The sequence below is a fragment of the Syngnathus floridae genome, chromosome 15 (assembly GCF_059516105.1).
Source record: "Syngnathus floridae isolate MCC-2025c chromosome 15, RoL_Sflo_1.0, whole genome shotgun sequence".
NCBI lineage: Eukaryota > Metazoa > Chordata > Actinopteri > Syngnathiformes > Syngnathidae > Syngnathus > Syngnathus floridae.
The window spans coordinates 397,361-417,396 of NC_142427.1; the positions used below are offsets into that span (position 1 = coordinate 397,361).

At 48.1% G+C, this 20,036-nt stretch overlaps 2 protein-coding genes and 2 long non-coding RNA genes across 4 annotated transcripts; all 4 read right to left on the bottom strand.

The window, feature by feature from the left end:
- Nucleotides 1-1,341: 1,341 nt before the first annotated feature.
- On the bottom strand, nt 1,342-3,358 carry LOC148385790 (uncharacterized). Its single transcript, XR_015862895.1, has 3 exons — nt 3,280-3,358; nt 1,545-1,715; nt 1,342-1,421 (listed from the first exon to the last, which is right to left on the bottom strand). It is a non-coding gene; the product is annotated as an uncharacterized LOC148385790 (long non-coding RNA).
- Nucleotides 3,359-4,993: 1,635 nt separating this feature from the next.
- LOC148385791 (janus kinase and microtubule-interacting protein 3-like) lies at nt 4,994-6,265 on the bottom strand. Its single transcript, XM_088399397.1, has 2 exons — nt 5,770-6,265; nt 4,994-5,690 (listed from the first exon to the last, which is right to left on the bottom strand). The coding sequence occupies exons 1-2, from the start codon at nt 5,980-5,982 to the stop codon at nt 5,574-5,576; spliced, it is 330 nt and encodes a 109-aa protein (XP_088255523.1). The 5' UTR covers nt 5,983-6,265; the 3' UTR covers nt 4,994-5,573.
- Nucleotides 6,266-6,469: 204 nt separating this feature from the next.
- Nucleotides 6,470-8,826, bottom strand: LOC148385792 (janus kinase and microtubule-interacting protein 3-like). The gene is made up of 7 exons (XM_088399454.1): nt 8,171-8,826; nt 8,016-8,086; nt 7,517-7,879; nt 7,319-7,435; nt 7,038-7,100; nt 6,853-6,951; nt 6,470-6,763 (listed from the first exon to the last, which is right to left on the bottom strand). Exons 4-7 carry the CDS (start codon nt 7,385-7,387, stop codon nt 6,470-6,472), a joined length of 525 nt encoding a protein of 174 aa, XP_088255580.1. The 5' UTR covers nt 7,388-7,435; nt 7,517-7,879; nt 8,016-8,086; nt 8,171-8,826.
- Nucleotides 8,827-9,081: 255 nt separating this feature from the next.
- Nucleotides 9,082-9,943, bottom strand: LOC148385793 (uncharacterized). Its single transcript, XR_015863133.1, has 3 exons — nt 9,757-9,943; nt 9,519-9,632; nt 9,082-9,287 (listed from the first exon to the last, which is right to left on the bottom strand). It is a non-coding gene; the product is annotated as an uncharacterized LOC148385793 (long non-coding RNA).
- Between the last annotated feature and the right edge of the window lie 10,093 nt (nt 9,944-20,036).

The following is a 20,036-nucleotide window of genomic DNA, read 5'->3' on the forward strand; positions in this document are numbered from 1 at the left end:
TTATTAAATTTATTTAATCTACTTTTCTTCCCAGGCAAAATTTGATGTGCTGCAATTCCAAATTTCCAAAGTGAATGAAGGAATGAAGTCCTTTAAATTATGATTTTGTATAAATACTAGGCATTAACACAAAATCGACGGCACAAAATGGGCAGACTTTACTTGTTTGAAAAGGACTGGTTACAAGACAGACTTTTTTAATTTATTTAATGGGAAGAAGACTTATTTAGTTTAATTGATCTATTTTTGTTCCCTGGCAAAATTCGATTTGCTGCAATTCCAAATTTCCAAAGTGAATGAAGGAAAGAAGTCGTTTAAATTATGATTTTGTTTAAATACTAGGCATAGACACAAAATCTACGGCACAAAATGGGCAGACTTTACTTGTTTGAAGAGGACTGGTTACAAGACAGACTTTTCTGATTTATTTAATGGGAAGAGGACTTATTTAGTTTATTTAATCTATTTTTGTTCCCTGGCAAAATTGGATTTGCTGAAATTGTATTTTGCCAAATCTCGATTTGAGACCTGATAGGAAGTATTAAACGCTTAGTTAAATCAATACAAGTTGGTAATAAGAGCGAGTAATGTTGGTTGAACCGATGAATGAAGGTTGAAAGCAATTTAAATTATGACTTTGTATAAATACTAGATATTAACAGAACATCTACTGCGCAAAATGGGCAGAGTTTACTTGTTTGAGAAGGAGTGGCTTATTCAAAACTAAGATTTATGTAATCTGTTTGTTCCCAGGCAAAATTGGATGTGATGCAAATCCAAATTTCACCACATGATGGTGCCCAATTTTGACTTCATAGGACATATTAAACACTTAGCTTGTTATTATGTTCAAGGTAATCAGATTTGTTTATCATTCTAATGGCCTCTTCAAAACTATTCTGGATTACTACTTTGGATCTATTCTACATTACTTGGCAACAACATACTCTGTAACAGATTAGGCAGTATAATCACATATGTTAACTTGAGAGTGCCCACACTCAATCTACTTATCGTGATGTGTTAAATCAATTACTGTTAGACATTATTTGTCTGATAATCTACCAAATCTTTGAATTGAAGAATTTGTGATTTAATTAATAGCTTGTTCAGGGTAATCAGACTTGTATATAATTCTAATGGCCTTCTTTTGAAAACTATTCTGAATTACAACTTTGGATCTTATATTACTTTGCAACAATCTACTCCGTGACAGATTAGGCAGTATAATCACATATGTTAACTTCAGTGCCCACACTGTATTTATTTATGGTTATTTGTTAAATCAAGTACTGTTAGACATGAAATAGGAAGTGTTTAACATAAATGTTATGGCTACTCACCATTGTAGCTCGCTCCTGGTCAATGATACGAGCCTCTTCTTGCAGTGGAAAACTTGCAGCCAACAAACACCGTGGAACCTAAAGGAATGAAATTAAACATTAACATTTCGCCTCGACCAATTTTCACACGTACAACGCAACGCGGCTACACTTCTGCTATTACAAACGTAAATCTCCTTAAATACAACGAGTGTTACTTACCGTGTACGCTCTAGACGGTCCAGTTGCAAGCAGAAAATAAAGATATTTCTGTTGATAATCGTCGCTGCTCAGTGGCTCACGGCCATCGCGCCAACAGATTTGAATTTTGGCGGAGGTTCGGGCAATTACGTCATATCCGCGGCATTTGACTGCGACGTAATACCCGCTTATCTGAAACGGCAGTTAAAAGTAGAGTTACATCAAGTTTTCTTGGAACCTAAACGAATGAAAGAAAACTATCATTTGGCCACAACCAACATTCACAGATACAACACAACGTGCGGGGTTGAGGTTAAAGATTGAGTGAAGGGCCCTCGTTTTAAACTACTGTTTTGAAAAGGAGTGGGAACAAGTAAGACGTATTTAATTTATTTAATGGGAAGTAGTAAGACTTATTAAATTTATTTAATCTACTTTTCTTCCCAGGCAAAATTTGATGTGCTGCAATTCCAAATTTCCAAAGTGAATGAAGGAATGAAGTCCTTTAAATTATGATTTTGTATAAATACTAGGCATTAACACAAAATCGACGGCACAAAATGGGCAGACTTTACTTGTTTGAAAAGGACTGGTTACAAGACAGACTTTTTTAATTTATTTAATGGGAAGAAGACTTATTTAGTTTAATTGATCTATTTTTGTTCCCTGCCAAAATTCGATTTGCTGCAATTCCAAATTTCCAAAGTGAATGAAGGAAAGAAGTCGTTTAAATTATGATTTTGTTTAAATACTAGGCATAGACACAAAATCTACGGCACAAAATGGGCAGACTTTACTTGTTTGAAGAGGACTGGTTACAAGACAGACTTTTCTGATTTATTTAATGGGAAGAGGACTTATTTAGTTTATTTAATCTATTTTTGTTCCCTGGCAAAATTGGATTTGCTGAAATTGTATTTTGCCAAATCTCGATTTGAGACCTGATAGGAAGTATTAAACGCTTAGTTAAATCAATACAAGTTGGTAATAAGAGCGAGTAATGTTGGTTGAACCGATGAATGAAGGTTGAAAGCAATTTAAATTATGACTTTGTATAAATACTAGATATTAACAGAACATCTACTGCGCAAAATGGGCAGAGTTTACTTGTTTGAGAAGGAGTGGCTTATTCAAAACTAAGATTTATGTAATCTGTTTGTTCCCAGGCAAAATTGGATGTGATGCAATTCCAAATTTCACCACATGATGGTGCCCAATTTTGACTTCATAGGACATATTAAACACTTAGCTTGTTATTATGTTCAAGGTAATCAGATTTGTTTATCATTCTAATGGCCTCTTCAAAACTATTCTGGATTACTACTTTGGATCTATTCTACATTACTTGGCAACAACATACTCTGTAACAGATTAGGCAGTATAATCACATATGTTAACTTGAGAGTGCCCACACTCAATCTACTTATCGTGATGTGTTAAATCAATTACTGTTAGACATTATTTGTCTGATAATCTACCAAATCTTTGAATTGAAGAATTTGTGATTTAATTAATAGCTTGTTCAGGGTAATCAGACTTGTATATAATTCTAATGGCCTTCTTTTGAAAACTATTCTGAATTACAACTTTGGATCTTATATTACTTTGCAACAATCTACTCGGTGACAGATTAGGCAGTATAATCACATATGTTAACTTCAGTGCCCACACTGTATTTATTTATGGTTATTTGTTAAATCAAGTACTGTTAGACATGAAATAGGAAGTGTTTAACATAAATGTTATGGCTACTCACCATTGTAGCTCGCTCCTGGTCAATGATATGAGCCTCTTCTTGCAGTGGAAAACTTGCAGCCAACAAACACCGTGGAACCTAAAGGAATGAAATTAAACATTAACATTTCGCCCGGACCAACATTCACACGTACAACGCAACGCGGCTACACTTCTGCTATTACAAACGTAAATCTCCTTAAACACAACGAGTGTTACTTACCGTGTACGCTCTAGGCAAAATTGGATGTGATGCAATTCCAAATCTATCTGAAACGGCAGTTAAAAGTAGAGTTACATCAAGTTTTCTTTTTTAATCAACACAATCATTTACAACCGTTGACCAGAAAGAATCGTCGAAATTCGACGTCCCCCACAAACGCCACGCTCACTCGCTTTTCAGGGCAACAAAAGTACTTCTTTTTAAAAACGATGAGTTGTACTTACCGTGTACGCTCTGGACGGTCCAGTTGCAAGCAGAAAATAAAAATATTTCTCTTGTTAGTCGTATGTTACCATCCGCTGTGTCTTTGTCAACATCGCCGCCATTTTCCTACTTCCTGCTGCGAGCCACGCCCACGGATTTAAATTTGGGCGGAAGCTCTTTCCATTGGCGTCGTTTTCGCGTATAGCAAATCCGATTGGTTGGGAAGGGGGCACGGTTATGCAGCCGAGGGGTCCTGTGATCGGTGGGATGTAAAGTAGGCGTCGACGTCACGTCCGCGTCACGTGACCACGACGTGGCAGACGTCATATAGCAACCGCTGTTTTGTTTAGTAGACTTACAGTTGTTATGCATTGACATAATGGCGCACACACCAAATAGATTTAAATAAATTGAATAATTCTTCTGCCCACTCTCTTTTAAACAAGTTAACTCTCCCCGCGGATTTGAATTCCGGCGAAAGTTACGCCCATCGACGTCACGTATGTCACGTGACCATGACGTGGCAGATGTCATATAGCAACCGCTGTTTTGTTTAGTAGATTTACAGTTGTTATGCATTGGCATAATGGTGTGCACTCAAAATAGATTTAAATAAATTAAATATTTCTTCTGCCTACTCCCTTTTAAACAAGTTAACTCTGCCCACGTCCATTGACGTCTTGTCTGCGTCACGTGACCACGACGTAGCGACGTCATATAGTAACCGCTGTTTTGACCAGTAGACTTAGTTATTATGCGTTGACATAATGGCGCACTGGTTAGCATGGCCACCTCTTAAGCATGATGATGCGGGTTCGACGCCTGATCAATGTTAGCATGGAGTGAGCTGAAGTGCATGGCGCTGAAGATTTGAATCTTTGAAATGCGCTGAGGTCTGACATATCAGGCAGAATGGTTTGCCATCACGTTCAACAAAAAATAGAAACTTTCCCACTCTGATTAAAACGTCCTGTGTTCATCTACGTATTTTCGTTTTGCTGTGCATCTTTTCCCTGCCATTTCGAGAGCCCAATTGACACTCATAGTTTAAAGAAATGTGTTTGCCCATCCTACTTTGTGGAATTTCACCACATGCGCTTTTGACCAAAATACCAAATTGAACTCAAGTGAAGCCAACACGCACAACCCCCCCCCACACACACACACACACACAAATGTTGATATGAACATAAAAGAGCCGCATGCGGTTCGGGAGTTGCGGCTTGGCCAAACCTGTACTATACAACTTTATTTGTATAAAATTTTCACAACAGCTGTCACACAAACAAAGCGGGAAAAACCGAAGACGTGCGTGTTCCGCCCACGCTGGATTTATTTGCACCTTTGAAAAGACACCGTATTGCCGCAGATGTGGCAAAGAGTACTTTTGGGCATCTGAGACGGAAGGATGTCCAAAGCATCACGTCACCTGCTCTGGTAGGCATGGTGGTGGGACGTTGAGGTCAACCGCTTTGGGGTTGGCTGAATCTTTGATCGCAGGATGCCACACACTTGAAGACAGAAGCAGAAAAGCAGAGCTAAATGCAAAATGTACTCACCGGTGACTCCAATTTTTTTCCCCCCTGAAGAAACAGCTGGACGGGTGGCCCCGGCTGGCCAGTGGGACTCTTGTTATTCTGACCCTTTTTAGTGCGCGTTTGGGGCAACAACCGTTTTTTGTGGCGCTCTCTTCTGGTTCAAAAGTGCCCTGCATGTGAATTTGCTTTTCCTGCCTTCTGATTGGATGAGCGCCGGTGTGACGCGGTGCCTCTGTCACCGTGGCGGGGGGTATACGTTGGCATCGGAGCGTCTGCCAACGTCTGAGACCGGCTGGCAGTGTATCGGAGGTGTCGAGTGCGGTGCCGCTGGAGCTCACTCACCAGCTGGTGTTAGGGCCACAGAATGAAGGCCAAGGAGAAGAATAGAAAGAGAAACAGAAACTTCTCCTCCAATTGTTTGATTTGTCTCTTCTGAGCTTCGATGAATTCTTTCAGCTCTTTGTTCCTCTAGGACGGACAAATGGAAAGTGGCATTCAAAAGCCAGTAAGCGTGCAAGTAAGTGCCGGGCTGGCTTTGGGCCCTTACCTGTTGCGCGCTGTGCAGCAGATCCATTCTCTCTTGGAGGATGCAAGCGTCGCGCTCCCTCAACTCGCACATCAGGGCTCGCTTCCATTGGTCCATGGCGCTCCTAAGCTCTTCTCTCTGATCCGCCGTCAGCACGTCATTCACGCCAGCGTGGCTGGCTTTTTCGCCGTCCGTGGCGGGGCAGTCCCGCTGCGGTAGCGCCTCGTACAACATGGCCTCCAGCTCCAGGATCCTCTGGGCCGCAATCCTCGTCCATCAGTGGTCCGGCGGGAGATTTGAGGGCGGCTTACCTTATGAGCCTGGTCCATGGAACACTTCCTGAAGTCCAACTCTTCATCCAGGTAGCCCTTCTGCTTGCAGAACATATCCTAGCACAGCTCAAGGTCAGAATTGTTGGGGCACATTGCCGGAGTTCCCCTTGGCTGATGTCGCGTGTCTGTCTACCTTCTCACTTTCAATGTCCAACATCTTCTGTTGAAGTGCTGACTTGGTCACTTTGATGTATTCTAACCACTGAGGAAAGGCTGCTGTCACATAAGCAGAATGCGAGAGCGTGCGTGGACGTGCGCGTTACCTTCTCGGCTAGGGTGAGAAGGGTCCTGGCGTGAATCACGACCACCTGCTCCTCGTTGGTGAGATTCTGCAAGAGCCCAAAGGCACAGCGTCAACAAGCTTCTTTCAGCGCAAAGCCTTCCAAAAGTCACATTTGAGCCGCCGAGTCTCGTGGAGTGCGAACATAAGGAGTTCGACATACACTTACGGCGTTATAGCCCAGGATGTCCAGCTTCTTCATCAGATCACTGATGACGATGTCCGGGGGAAAGGCGCAAGGAGCAATGTAAGGTGTTCTGGGACCTCGGGTTAAGGTTAGGGTTGCGAGGGACGCCTTACGTACGCTCACGCCCTCGGCCTCGCAGTAGATCTGCAAAGGGCTGAGGCCGTCTGGGAAACGGACTTGCAGAAACTTCAAGACGGGGGAGCGCCACTCCCTCTCCTGAAAGGCAGAGGCATGCATCCGTCCGTCCGTCCGTCCGTCCGTCCGTCACATCTCTGGCCTCAACACGCTTGTGCGAGTCTTCCCACCTCCAGCTCCAGGATGCGGAACTCAAGCAGTTCGTTTTGGTCTCGGATATCCTGGATGTGCTCTTTCAGACGCGCTTCTTCCGCCTCCATCCGCCTGACCTGAAAAGACAGTCAGACCTCATCTGCGGGGCTTCCCGACAGGTGTGACGCCAAGCGACTCCGCCCAGCGCCTTTCTTTCCGTCACCTTTTCGGCCAACTGCTGATTGCTCTGACGCAGCAGCTGCTTCTCCTCCACCCACTTGACATTCTAGAAGAGACAAACGCGTGGACAGCTTTGGAATGTTGTGTCATTTTCATCCACAAATTCTTTGGTTGACTGGAAAATGACATTTGCTTTTCTCCGCATTTTCCCAGCCACGTTCGGGGGGGGGGGGGGTGGGTTGGTCCAGTAATGCCAGACGGATGAGTGACTGAAGAATGTAGCTATTTTGTCTGAGAAAAAGGTGTGCTCATTGATGAGCTTACCTGTCCTTGTTGCTTCAGCGCTGACTCCAGATCTGCTACTCTGCTTTGATAGTGACCCATTTCTACCATCAGCTTTTCTCTGGTCTGAAAGGAGGAGGAGGGAGGCTCCTCCTCCTCCTTTCAGACCAGAGAACACCCGAGGCTGGGTGAGAACGGGGAGGCTGCGACCCGGCCGGGGGTTGCGGGAAGGGGCGCCACCTTGATCTCCTTCTCGGCGTCGTAGTCCCCTTTCGCTGGTCTGGGCTAGCAGAGCGTAGGCTCGTTGCAGCGCTTGATATTCTTGCGTCAGCTGGCGGTAGCGAAGCTCCGCCTCTTCATGCACACACCAATGCAACACAGCACTAGTACCAGAATCAGTCAGACCGGCGACAAAGCACCCGCGACGCAAAGACGAGTCCGATTCCAGGCTGAAGAGGAATGTTTGGTGCCAATACGCTGGCAGAAATGGCGGGCTACCTCTTCGGGTTCTGTGTCGGGGGTTCTGTCGGTGTGAAAAGACAAGGACGATCCGTCCGAGTCCACCAACACGTCTTCGTCGTAGCCGTAAAATGTTTCGATGACCTGCGGGCGCGGAAGCAAACATCTCTCTGAACAAACTGAAGCGACACCTCACGATGAATCGACGAGAGGAACGATAGCGAGAAAAAGGCCATTTCATCTTGCGCAACACCAAGCAGCCGCAAACAAACAGACTCACCTTGCAGGACCTCACGCTTTGTTCCTCCTCAGAGATTCTCGACGTCGGTATCGTAGCAGCAAATCTCTCTCCTGTCGACACAAATAATCCGCCTTTGAGATTCTTTGGATGCAAAGGGAACGAACGGCTCCGGCGCAGAAACAAACGCGACTCACAATGACATTTCTGACATGAGCTCCTGTCTCCAGAGCCTGAAAAACACGTCACCGGCGATGATTGGAGGGACGCTCGTCTTTTCCAAAAGTGACAACTACAGGGTGTGTCAGGGTTTTCCAGATTATCTTTATCGTATCATTGTGTTGCTTTGACTTTGACTGCGACCTGTAATAAATAATATTATTTATCCCTTATTTATCCCTATCGCTTATCCCTTCCTACACAAAGTCGTAAAACACCCCTTGCTATGTTTTGACTAGAGGTCAAGGGCTTCCTCTATTCAATCCACTCTTACACCCACCCTGTTTCTCTTAATTAAAATGCTCGTGCAGGAGCCGAGAGTCAGACTTCATTCGTACAACGGATGGACTCTCCACCTGCAGGTGTCCAAAAGAACTTACTTGTCTCCCGTGTGGTTCTTGCAAAATAAGTTGGAGCGAGCGCAACTCTAACAGGGTGCATTTTGCCACTAGCTGCCTACGGACAATGACGTCGCGCTCGCGGCTCATGGTTGACGGGCTGAGCAGCCGGGCAAGTCCGTCGTTTTCAGCGCACAGCGAGTGGCAAAGGCGCTGACAAAACGGGAGCTTTGAGCTGCTGAAAACGGCAAAACAAGTCTAAAGCGTGTTCAAACGCGTGCGCACAATGCTCCTGCTTGAAAGGTCGGAATTTAAGGGGCCAATTTTTTGGATGGCGGCCGCCGGCCAAGCTTTGGACGGAAAAGGTTTCCTGGCGACAGCGAGCGAGCGCGGCGCTGCCGTACGTGCACCGAGTCGCCTGCCTGAAGACCTTGGACAAGTCGTCGATGATGTGCCGCTGCTCCACAACTTGAAGGAACTCCATTTCACCGTCCTGCTGGCCGCAACCGCGGTCCAGGTCATTGAGCGAACTAGGCCTTCTCTGTGGAACACAAATGCAGAGGACTCTGTTGGCACGCCGCCGTTGTCCGCGTCGACTTACCAAGCTTGCCATCTCCTCGTTCTCCTGGGTGACAAAGCGCACTTTGTTTTCAAGGCGACACAGCACCAGCGAGAGTTCTTCATTCTTCCTGCTCAGGCGTTTGTTTTTGTACAGGAGTGGCAGAAACTGGCTTTCTGTTTCTCTCAGTCGCTTTAGCTGCAAGCATGAAGTGCGGGATGTGAAAGACGCACAACACGCGGGCCAGAACGTATCCATTCCTTTTGCATCGGTTTGAACGGAATCGTGGCTTTGGCTCCCAATAAAAGACATCTACCAGGCAACCGACTCGCCGCGCCGCTCAACTAATAAGCAAGCGCAATGGGTGCCTCGCTGGATGGCGCGCATCAAACGTAGCGCAAACCTTCAAGCGTGCCGTCAATAAATTACCAGTTCATTGCGCTCTTCAGAAAGCAGGGCGTTTCGATCCTCCAGTTTCCTGATGACTGCGCTGAGCTCAGCGATTTTCAGATGAAACCGTCGCGTGTCCCGATCCTCCTGAGACTGAAAACGCCCCGCAACACACACACACAAGCACTCGTTCAAAGTTCAAAACTGTTTTTGTGCTACCTTCCTCCAGCAACGAACTAAGTCATGCGTACTGCAAGTGTGTGATGAGGTGGCTTACGCAATGAAGAGGATTGCTAGTAGCGGCGTTGACCCCACTTCCAGGGTAGTTTAGGCCCGCCCTTTGGGAATCCCTCAGGGCAGCGATCTGCTGCTCGGCAGCCTGAGTCTGCAGCTGAAGGCGGTGGACGTGGCCGGCCCCAGGGCTTCATCCAAAACACTAACCGCTCTGTCTTTCAGCTTGATCTCATCCGTCTGGATGTACAAACGGGGAGCGCTCAGGCAGGCGGGCAAACTCATTTGCCAGAATTGTGACAAAAACAAAGAGAGCAACCGGCCAATTTTGTTCTTGAATCGACTAGAACACCTTTGCTGTGACAAAAGCGAAGCGAGCAACCGGACATTTTCTTCTTGTGAAATAGAATAGAATAGAATGCCTTAGGTGTCATTGCACTGCAGGTATACAACGAAATTGGGAACATAGTCACGCACCGCGCATCTGATCAGTCCTACCAGTCGGCGGATCTCCCTCTCGCAGTCTCTCTTGGTTCGGCTCAGCTCCTCCCGATGCTGGTGATGAGCCGATCGGAGCTCGGCCGCTCGGGACTGCCAGGCCTGCTGGGCCGCTGCCAGGGCTTCTTCCGCGCTCCTGGTGGAGGCGACACCGCTCGGTCTCCCGACACCGCCGCGTCTCCTCCACCTCCGCCAGCAAAGCGCCCCCCCTCCTCACCTGAGCAGACATTGCGCCACACCGGGCCGTTGAGACCGCAACGGAGCGCCGCGACGCTTACTGGGGACAAGCTACACAATACGGTAGCGGCCGCATCGAAGCCCGACGTGGCGTGCGGATAGTCAGACACGGATAGAGCGGATCACCTTGTCCATGGAGCCGTCCCTCAGGCTGAGGACCAAGGCATTCAGTCGCTGGATCTCTCCATCTTTGATTTTGATCACTCTCATCAGCTCCATTTCATGCTGCCGCAGTAATGTCTCCCTGGTAATGGCTAACTCTTTCTGCTTCTCCTCATGGAGTTTGCTTTTGAGTTCCGTCATGGCGGCGGTGGCACGGTGGTGCTCCGCCCGCAGGTCCTGACTTCTCTCTCTCTCCAGACAGCTGACCTGACATGACTTAGACTTAGACAAACTTTATTGTCATCTTGTCTGCACATGGTGCATACAAAACGAAATTCCGTTGCATACGTCTTACAACAAAGTAGTGATATTGCAGTTGAATAGAAGTAACATATCCTATGAAAATATATATATATATACATATATACTATATATATATATATATATATATATATATTAAAAATAAGTATAAAGTGCAGCAGTGATAATTATGCAATAGTGCAAGTAGGCAAAACAGTATTCAAGAGTGTGCAGAGGAATGCTAAACCATGTATTAAACTTCTATTTAAAGGGTTTATACAAGTTCAGTAAAGTTGGTAGTGTGAGATAGTGCAAGATAGAGGTCCGTAGTGTCATAAAGTACAGTTCTGTGAATGTGTGATGCAGAGTTCAGTTTAGAGCTCAACAGTTCTAGTGTTCAACAGTCTGATGACAGCAGGGAAAAAGCTGTTGCAGAACCTGGTGGACCTGCAGCGGATGCTGCAAACCTCTTCCCAGAGGGCAGCAGGGAGAACAGTCCATGGTGGGGGTGTGATGGGTCATTGATGATGTTACGGGCACGGGACATGCAGCGCTGAGATGAAATGTCCTGAATGGAGGGAAGAGGAGCCCCTATGATCCTCTCTGCTGTCCTCACCACTCTCCTCACGTTCTTCCAATCGGAGGCGGTACAGCCTCCACACCACACAGAGAGACAGCTTGTCAGAATGCTCTCTATGGTGCTCCTGTAGAACGTCCTCATGATGGGTGGGGGCAGGTGGGCTCTCCTCATCCTCCGCAGGAAGTACAAGCGCTTCTGTGCCCTCTTGACCAGTGCCGTAGTGTTCATAGTCCAGGTGAGGTCTTCTGTGATGTGGACCCCCAGGAATTTGGTGGTGCTGACCACCTCCACAGCTGAGCTGTTGATGATCAGTGGAGCGTGGTGAGGCTGTTTTTTCCTGAAGTCGACGATGATCTCCTTCATCTTCTCCTCATTCAGGATCAGGCTGTTTTCTCTGCACCAGCCCACCAGCTGCTCCACCTCCTCTCTGTAGTCCAGGTCGTTGTTGTCTCTGATGAGCCCCACCACCGTTGTGTCGTCTGCTGACTTCACGATGTGATTGGTGGTGAACCTGAGGACGCAGTCGTGTGTCATCAGGGTGCACAGCAGGGGGCTCAGGACGCAGCCCTGAAGGGAGCCTGTGCTGAGGGTGATGACATCAGAGGTGTTCTGTCCGACCCGGACTGACTGAGGTCTGTTGGTGAGGAAGTCTAGCAGCCAGTTGCGAAGGGGGGTGTTGAAGCCCAGGTGTTCCAATTTTCCTACCAGATGCTGTGGGATGATGGTGTTAAACGCTGAGCTGAAGTCCAGGAACAGCCTCCGCACATGGGTGTTCTTCTCCTCCAGGTGAGCCAGGCTCAGGTGAAGAACGGAGGAGATGGCGTCCTGAGTGGAGCGGTTTTGCCGGTCGGCAAACTGGAACGGGTCAAATAATAGGGGGAGTCTGGAAACGATGTGACCTTTAAGCAGCCTTTCGAAGCACTTCATCATAACCGGAGTCAGTGCAACAGGCCGGTAATCATTAAATGAGGTGATTTGAGGTTTCTTCGGCACCGGAATGATGGAGGCAGTCTTAAAGCACGCCGGCACTGTGGCTTGGCCCAGCGAGGTGTTAAAAATGTCTGTGATGACCCCAGCCAGATGACTTGCACATTCCCTGAACACACGCCCAGGAATGTTGTCGGGGCCAGGGGCCTTACAGGGGTTGACTCTCCTCAGGGTCTTCAACACATCGGCGGAGTCAAGGCAGAGTACCTCCTCTTCCTGATGGGGGACAGTTTTAACTGCTGGAGTGCCGTTTAGTGCCTCGAACCTCCCAAAGAAGTTATTTAGACCATTTAGAAAGTCAGCATCAACTACACCCACCGGGGGGGGGGAGGGTGAGTTGTAGTCTGTAATCGCCCGTATGCCTTGCCACATACTCCTGATGTTTTTGACGTCGTGGAAACGATCCTGAAATTTTCGACTGCGGTCTCGCTTCGCTATCCTGATGGCACGGTTCAAGTTGGCTCTCGCTGTCCTCAGTGTCTCCTTGTCGCCAGACTTGAAGGCAGAGTTCCGCGCTCGTAGCGTTTGACGTACCTCCTCAGTCATCCAGGGTCGTTGGTTGCCCCGGGTGATGATATTCTTAGTGGTGCTGACGTCCTCGGTGCATTTGTTGATGTAGGCTGACACAGTCATGGCACACGCATGTCTAATCTACATCGGGAAAACTGGGAGGGAGGGAGGCAGGCAGGGAGGCAGGCAGGGAGGCAGGCAGGGAGGCAGGCAGGGAGGCAGGCAGTGTCTGTCTGTTGAGGTTTTCACCTTGTTCTTCTCCTGCTGAAGTTCTAACTGGACGTCCATCAGTTTGGTTCTCAGCTCGTCATTGGCGGCCTGAAGGGCGTCCGTTCGCTCCGCCTTGGCCCGCCCTGCCGGAGCTCGTTTGGACATCTCTTACTCGAGTCTCGCCCGGTCGTCAGTCAGAGATCACAACATTTGTACCTGGAGAGCACAAACGCAGCGCTGTTTTCCACTGGCTTCGAACTCAACTTCAATCGGTACCGTAACTTACAACATCATAAACATAGAACTAGCTTGACTTAGTCATTGAATAAATGCATTTGGTTCTTCAAAACTGCATCACGCAACATAGCGTGACCGAGACGGCCGTTATCCACCTGCGTGAAGTTATTTGGTGAAATGAATGAGATGTTTAAGACACCATCGTTCTGTCTCTATGTAGATGAAGGTAAATAATCGATTGCTGAAGGTCCAAAGGTGTTGTGATAAACAAATAAACATATTAGTGATTAGTGACATATTTGTGATAAACATATTAGGCAGGATAATCACATATGTTAACGTGACTGCCCACACTGTATTTATTTATGGTTATTTGTTAAATCGAGTACTGTTAGACATGAAATAGGAAGTGTTTAACATAAATGGAAGACGAAAGGGGTACTCACCATTGTAGCTCCTGCTGGTCAATGATACGAGCCTCTTCTTGCAGTGGAAAACATACAGCCAACAAACACCGTGGAACCTAAAGGAATGAAATTAAACATTAACATTTAGCCTCAACCAACATTCACAGATACAACGCAACGCAATCTACACAAACGTAAATCTTTTTAAACACAATGAGTTGTACTTACCGTGTACGCTCTAGACGGTCCACTTGCAAGCGGAAAATAAAGATATTTCTGTTGATAATCGTCGTGTTTGTATCCGGTGTCTCGCTCAAGGCCATTGCGCCCACAGATTTGAATTTTGGCGAGAGTTCAGCCTATTGACGTCATTTCCGCGGTGTAATACCCGCATATCTGAAACGGCAAAGTTAAGAGTAGAGTTAAATAAAGTTTTTAGTCAACGCAATAATTTACAACCGTTGACCAGTCGAAATAATCGTCGAAATTTGGCGTCTGTGGCTGGAAGCAGACGCCGAGTTCGACATTCCTCCCAAACGCCACACTCCCTCGCTTTTCAGGGCTAAAAAAAAACAGTTGTAATTACCTTGTACGCTCTAGACGGTCAAGTTGCAAGCTGAAAACAAAAATATTTGCCTTGTTAGTCATCGTGTTACTAACAGCTGTGTCTTGTTTGCCAGAACTGCCGCTTTCCTACTTCCTGTTGCAAGCCACGCCCACGGATTATAATTTTGCCGTGAGTTCCGCCTATTGACGTCATGTCCGCGTCACATGACAGCGACGTAATATTATCTAAAACTGTTTGTGCGGTATTGTGTTGTTCTGTGCGGTATTGTGTTATTCTGTGCGGCGTCGTGTTGTTCTGTGCGGCGTCGTGTTGTTCAGTGCGACGTCGTGTTGTTCAGTGCGGCATGGTGTTGTTCAGTGCGGCATGGTGTTGTTCAGTGCGGCATGGTGTTGTTCAGTGCGGCATAATGTTGTTCAGTGCGGCATAATGTTGTTCAGTGCGGCATGGTGTTGTTCAGTGCGGCATGGTGTTGTTCAGTGCGGCATGGTGTTGTTCAGTGCGGCATAATGTTGTTCAGTGCGCCATAATGTTGTTCAGTGCGGCATGGTGTTGTTCAGTGCGGGATGGTGTTGTTCAGTGCAGGATGGTGTTGTTCAGTGCGGCATGGTGTTGTTCAATGCGGCATGGTGTTGTTCAGTGCGGCATGGTGTTGTTCAATGCGGCATGGTGTTGTTCAGTGCGGGATGGTGTTGTTCAGTGCAGGATGGTGTTGTTCAGTGCAGGATGGTGTTGTTCAGTGCGGAATGGTGTTGTTCAGTGCGGCATGGTGTTGTTCAGTGCGGCATGGTGTTGTTCAGTGCGGCATGGTGTTGTTCAATGCGGGATCGTGTTGTTCAGTGCGGGATCGTGTTGTTCAGTGCGGCATGGTGTTGTTCAGTGCGGCATGGTGTTGTTCAGTGCGGCATGGTGTTGTTCAGTGCGGCATGGTGTTGTTCAGTGCGGCATGGTGTTGTTCAGTGCGGCATGGTGTTGTTCAGTGCGGCATGGTGTTGTTCAGTGCGGCATGGTGTTGTCCAGTGCGCCATAATGTTGTTTAGTGCGGGATGGTGTTGTTCAGTGCAGGATGGTGTTGTTCAGTGCGGCATGGTGTTGTTCAATGCGGCATGGTGTTGTTCAGTGCGGGATGGTGTTGTTCAGTGCGGCATGGTGTTGTTCAGTGCGGCATGGTGTTGTTCAGTGCGGCATAATGTTGTTCAGTGCGGCATGGTGTTGTTCAGTGCGGCATGGTGTTGTTCAGTGCGGCATGGTGTTGTTCAGTGCGGAATGGTGTTGTTCAGTGCGGCATGGTGTTGTTCAGTGCGGGATGGTGTTGTTCAGTGCGGGATGGTGTTGTTCAATGCGGGATCGTGTTGTTCAGTGCAGGATGGTGTTGTTGAGTGCAGGATGGTGTTGTTCAGTGCGGCATGGTGTTGTTCAATGCAGGATCGTGTTGTTCAATGCAGGATCGTGTTGTTCAGTGCAGCATGGTGTTGTTCAGTGCGGCATGGTGTTGTTCAGTGTGGCATGGTGTTGTTCAGTGCGGGATGGTGTTGTTCAGTGCGGCATGGTGTTGTTCAGTGCGGCATAATGTTGTTCAGTGCGGCATAATGTTGTTCAGTGCGGCATGGTGTTGTTCAGTGCGGCATGGTGTTGTTCAGTGCGGCATGGTGTTGTTCAGTGCGGCATGGTGTTGTTCAGTGCAGGATCGTGTTGTTCAGTGCAGCATGGTGTTGTTCAGTGCGGCATGGTGTTGTTCAATGCGGCATGGTGTTGTTCACTGCGGGATGGTGTTGTTCAATGCGGGATGGTGTTGTTCAATGCGGGATCGTGTTGTTCAGTGCGGCATAATGTTGTTCAGTGCAGCATGGTGTTGTTCAGTGCGGCATGGTGTTGTTCAGTGCGGCATAATGTTGTTCAGTGCGCCATAATGTTGTTCAGTGCGGCATGGTGTTGTTCAGTGCGGGATGGTGTTGTTCAGTGCAGGATGGTGTTGTTCAGTGCGGCATGGTGTTGTTCAATGCGGCATGGTGTTGTTCAGTGCGGCATGGTGTTGTTCAATGCGGCATGGTGTTGTTCAGTGCGGGATGGTGTTGTTCAGTGCAGGATGGTGTTGTTCAGTGCAGGATGGTGTTGTTCAGTGCGGAATGGTGTTGTTCAGTGCGGCATGGTGTTGTTCAGTGCGGCATGGTGTTGTTCAGTGCGGCATGGTGTTGTTCAATGCGGGATCGTGTTGTTCAGTGCGGGATCGTGTTGTTCAGTGCGGCATGGTGTTGTTCAGTGCGGCATGGTGTTGTTCAGTGCGGCATGGTGTTGTTCAGTGCGGCATGGTGTTGTTCAGTGCGGCATGGTGTTGTTCAGTGCGGCATGGTGTTGTTCAGTGCGGCATGGTGTTGTCCAGTGCGCCATAATGTTGTTCAGTGCGCCATAATGTTGTTTAGTGCGGGATGGTGTTGTTCAGTGCAGGATGGTGTTGTTCAGTGCGGCATGGTGTTGTTCAATGCGGCATGGTGTTGTTCAGTGCGGGATGGTGTTGTTCAGTGCGGCATGGTGTTGTTCAGTGCGGCATGGTGTTGTTCAGTGCGGCATAATGTTGTTCAGTGCGGCATGGTGTTGTTCAGTGCGGCATGGTGTTGTTCAGTGCGGCATGGTGTTGTTCAGTGCGGAATGGTGTTGTTCAGTGCGGCATGGTGTTGTTCAGTGCGGGATGGTGTTGTTCAGTGCGGGATGGTGTTGTTCAATGCGGGATCGTGTTGTTCAGTGCAGGATGGTGTTGTTGAGTGCAGGATGGTGTTGTTCAGTGCGGCATGGTGTTGTTCAATGCAGGATCGTGTTGCTCAATGCAGGATCGTGTTGTTCAGTGCAGCATGGTGTTGTTCAGTGCGGCATGGTGTTGTTCAGTGCGGCATGGTGTTGTTCAGTGCGGGATGGTGTTGTTCAGTGCGGCATGGTGTTGTTCAGTGCGGCATAATGTTGTTCAGTGCGGCATAATGTTGTTCAGTGCGGCATGGTGTTGTTCAGTGCGGCATGGTGTTGTTCAGTGCGGCATGGTGTTGTTCAGTGCGGCATGGTGTTGTTCAGTGCAGGATCGTGTTGTTCAGTGCAGCATGGTGTTGTTCAGTGCGGCATGATGTTGTTCAATGCGGCATGGTGTTGTTCACTGCGGGTAGTGTTGTTCAATGCGGGATGGTGTTGTTCAATGCGGGATCGTGTTGTTCAGTGCGGCATAATGTTGTTCAGTGCAGCATGGTGTTGTTCAGTGCGGCATGGTGTTGTTCAGTGCGACATAATGTTGTTTAGTGCGGCATAATGTTGTTCAGTGCGGCATAATGTTGTTCAGTGCGGCATGGTGTTGTTCAGTGCGGCATGGTGTTCAGTGCGGCATGGTGTTGTTCAGTGCAGGATGGTGTTGTTCAGTGCGGCATGGTGTTGTTTAATGCGGCATGGTGTTGTTCAGTGCGGGATGGTGTTGTTCAGTGCAGGATGGTGTCGTTCAGTGCGGCATGGTGTTGTTCAGTGCGGAATGGTGTTTTTCAGTGCGGCATGGTGTTGTTCAGTGCGGCATGGTGTTGTTCAGTGCAGGATGGTGTTGTTCAATGCGGGATCGTGTTGTTCAGTGCGGCATGGTGTTGTTCAGTGCGGCATGGTGTTGTTCAGTGCGGCATAATGTTGTTCAGTGCGGCATGGTGTTGTTCAGTGCGGCATGGTGTTGTTCAGTGCGGCATGGTGTTGTTCAGTGCGGCATGGTGTTGTTCAGTGCGGCATAATGTTGTCCAGTGCGCCATAATGTTGTTCAGTGCGGGGTGGTGTTGTTCAGTGCAGGATGGTGTTGTTCAGTGCAGGATGGTGTTGTTCAGTGCGGCATGGTGTTGTTCAATGCAGGATCGTGTTGTTCAGTGCAGCATAATGTTGTTCAGTGCAGCATGGTGTTGTTCAGTGCGGCATGGTGTTGTTCAATGCGGCATGGTGTTGTTCAGTGCGGGATGGTGTTGTTCAGTGCGGCATGGTGTTTTTCAGTGCGGCATAATGTTGTTCAGTGCGGCATGGTGTTGTTCAGTGCGGCATGGTGTTGTTCAGTGCGACATAATGTTGTTCAGTGCGGCATAATGTTGTTCAGTGCGGCATGGTGTTGTTCAGTGCGGCATGGTGTTGTTCAGTGCGGCATGGTGTTGTTCAGTGCGGCATGGTGTTGTTCAGTGCAGGATGGTGTTGTTCAGTGCAGGATGGTGTTGTTCAATGCGGCATGGTGTTGTTCAGTGCGGCATGGTGTTGTTCAGTGCGGAATGGTGTTGTTCAGTGCGGCATGGTGTTGTTCAGTGCGGCATGGTGTTGTTCAGTGCAGGATGGTGTTGTTCAATGCGGGATGGTGTTGTTCAGTGCGGGATGGTGTTGTTCAGTGCAGGATGGTGTTGTTCAGTGCGGCATGGTGTTGTTCAATGCGGCATGGTGTTGTTCAGTGCAGGATGGTGTTGTTCAGTGCGGCATGGTGTTGTTCAATGCGGCATGGTGTTGTTCAATGCGGCATGGTGTTGTTCAGTGCGGCATGGTGTTGTTCAGTGCGGCATGGTGTTGTTCAGTGCAGCGTAATGTTGTTCAGTGCGGCATGGTGTTGTTCAGTGCGGAATGGTGTTGTTCAGTGCGGCATGGTGTTGTTCAGTGCAGGATGGTGTTGTTCAGTGCGGCATGGTGCTGCTCAGTGCGGCATGGTGTTGTTCAGTGCGGGATGGTGTTGTTCATTGCGGCATGGTGTTGTTCAGTGCGGCATGGTGTTGTTCAGTGCGGCATGGTGTTGTTCAGTGCGGCATAATGTTGTTCAGTGCGCCATAATGTTGTTCAGTGCGGCATGGTGTTGTTCAGTGCGGGATGGTGTTGTTCAGTGCAGGATGGTGTTGTTCAGTGCGGCATGGTGTTGTTCAGTGCGGCATAATGTTGTTCAGTGCGGCATAATGTTGTTCAGTGCGGCATAATGTTGTTCAGTGCGGGATGGTGTTCATTGCGGCATGGTGTTGTTCAGTGCGGCATGGTGTTGTTCAGTGCGGCATGGTGTTGTTCAGTGCGGGATGGTGTTGTTCAGTGCAGGATGGTGTTGTTCAGTGCGGCATGGTGTTGTTCAGTGCGGCATGGTGTTGTTCATTTCGGCATAATGTTGTTCAGTGCGGCATAATGTTGTTTAGTGCGGCATGGTGTTGTTCAGTGCGGGATGGTGTTGTTCAGTGCGTTATAATGTTGTTCAGTGCGGCATGGTGTTGTTCAGTGCGGCATGGTGTTGTTCAGTGCGGCATGGTGTTGTTCAGTGCGGCATAATGTTGTTCAGTGCGGCATAATGTTGTTCAGTGCGGCATGGTGTTGTTCAGTGCGGGATGGTGTTGTTCAGTGCGGGATGGTGTTGTTCAGTGCGGCATGGTGTTCAATGCGGAATGGTGTTGTTCAGTGCAGGATGGTGTTGTTCAGTGCGGCATGGTGTTGTTCAGTGCGGCATAATGTTGTTCAGTGCGGCATGGTGTTGTTCAGTGCGGCATGGTGTTGTTCAGTGCGGCATGGTGTTGTTCAGTGCGGCATAATGTTGTTCAGTGCGGCATGGTGTTGTTCAGTGCGGCATGGTGTTGTTCAGTGCGGCATAATGTTCAGTGCGGCATAATGTTGTTCAGTGCGGCATGGTGTTGTTCAGTGCGGGATGGTGTTGTTCAGTGCAGGATGGTGTTGTTCAGTGCGGC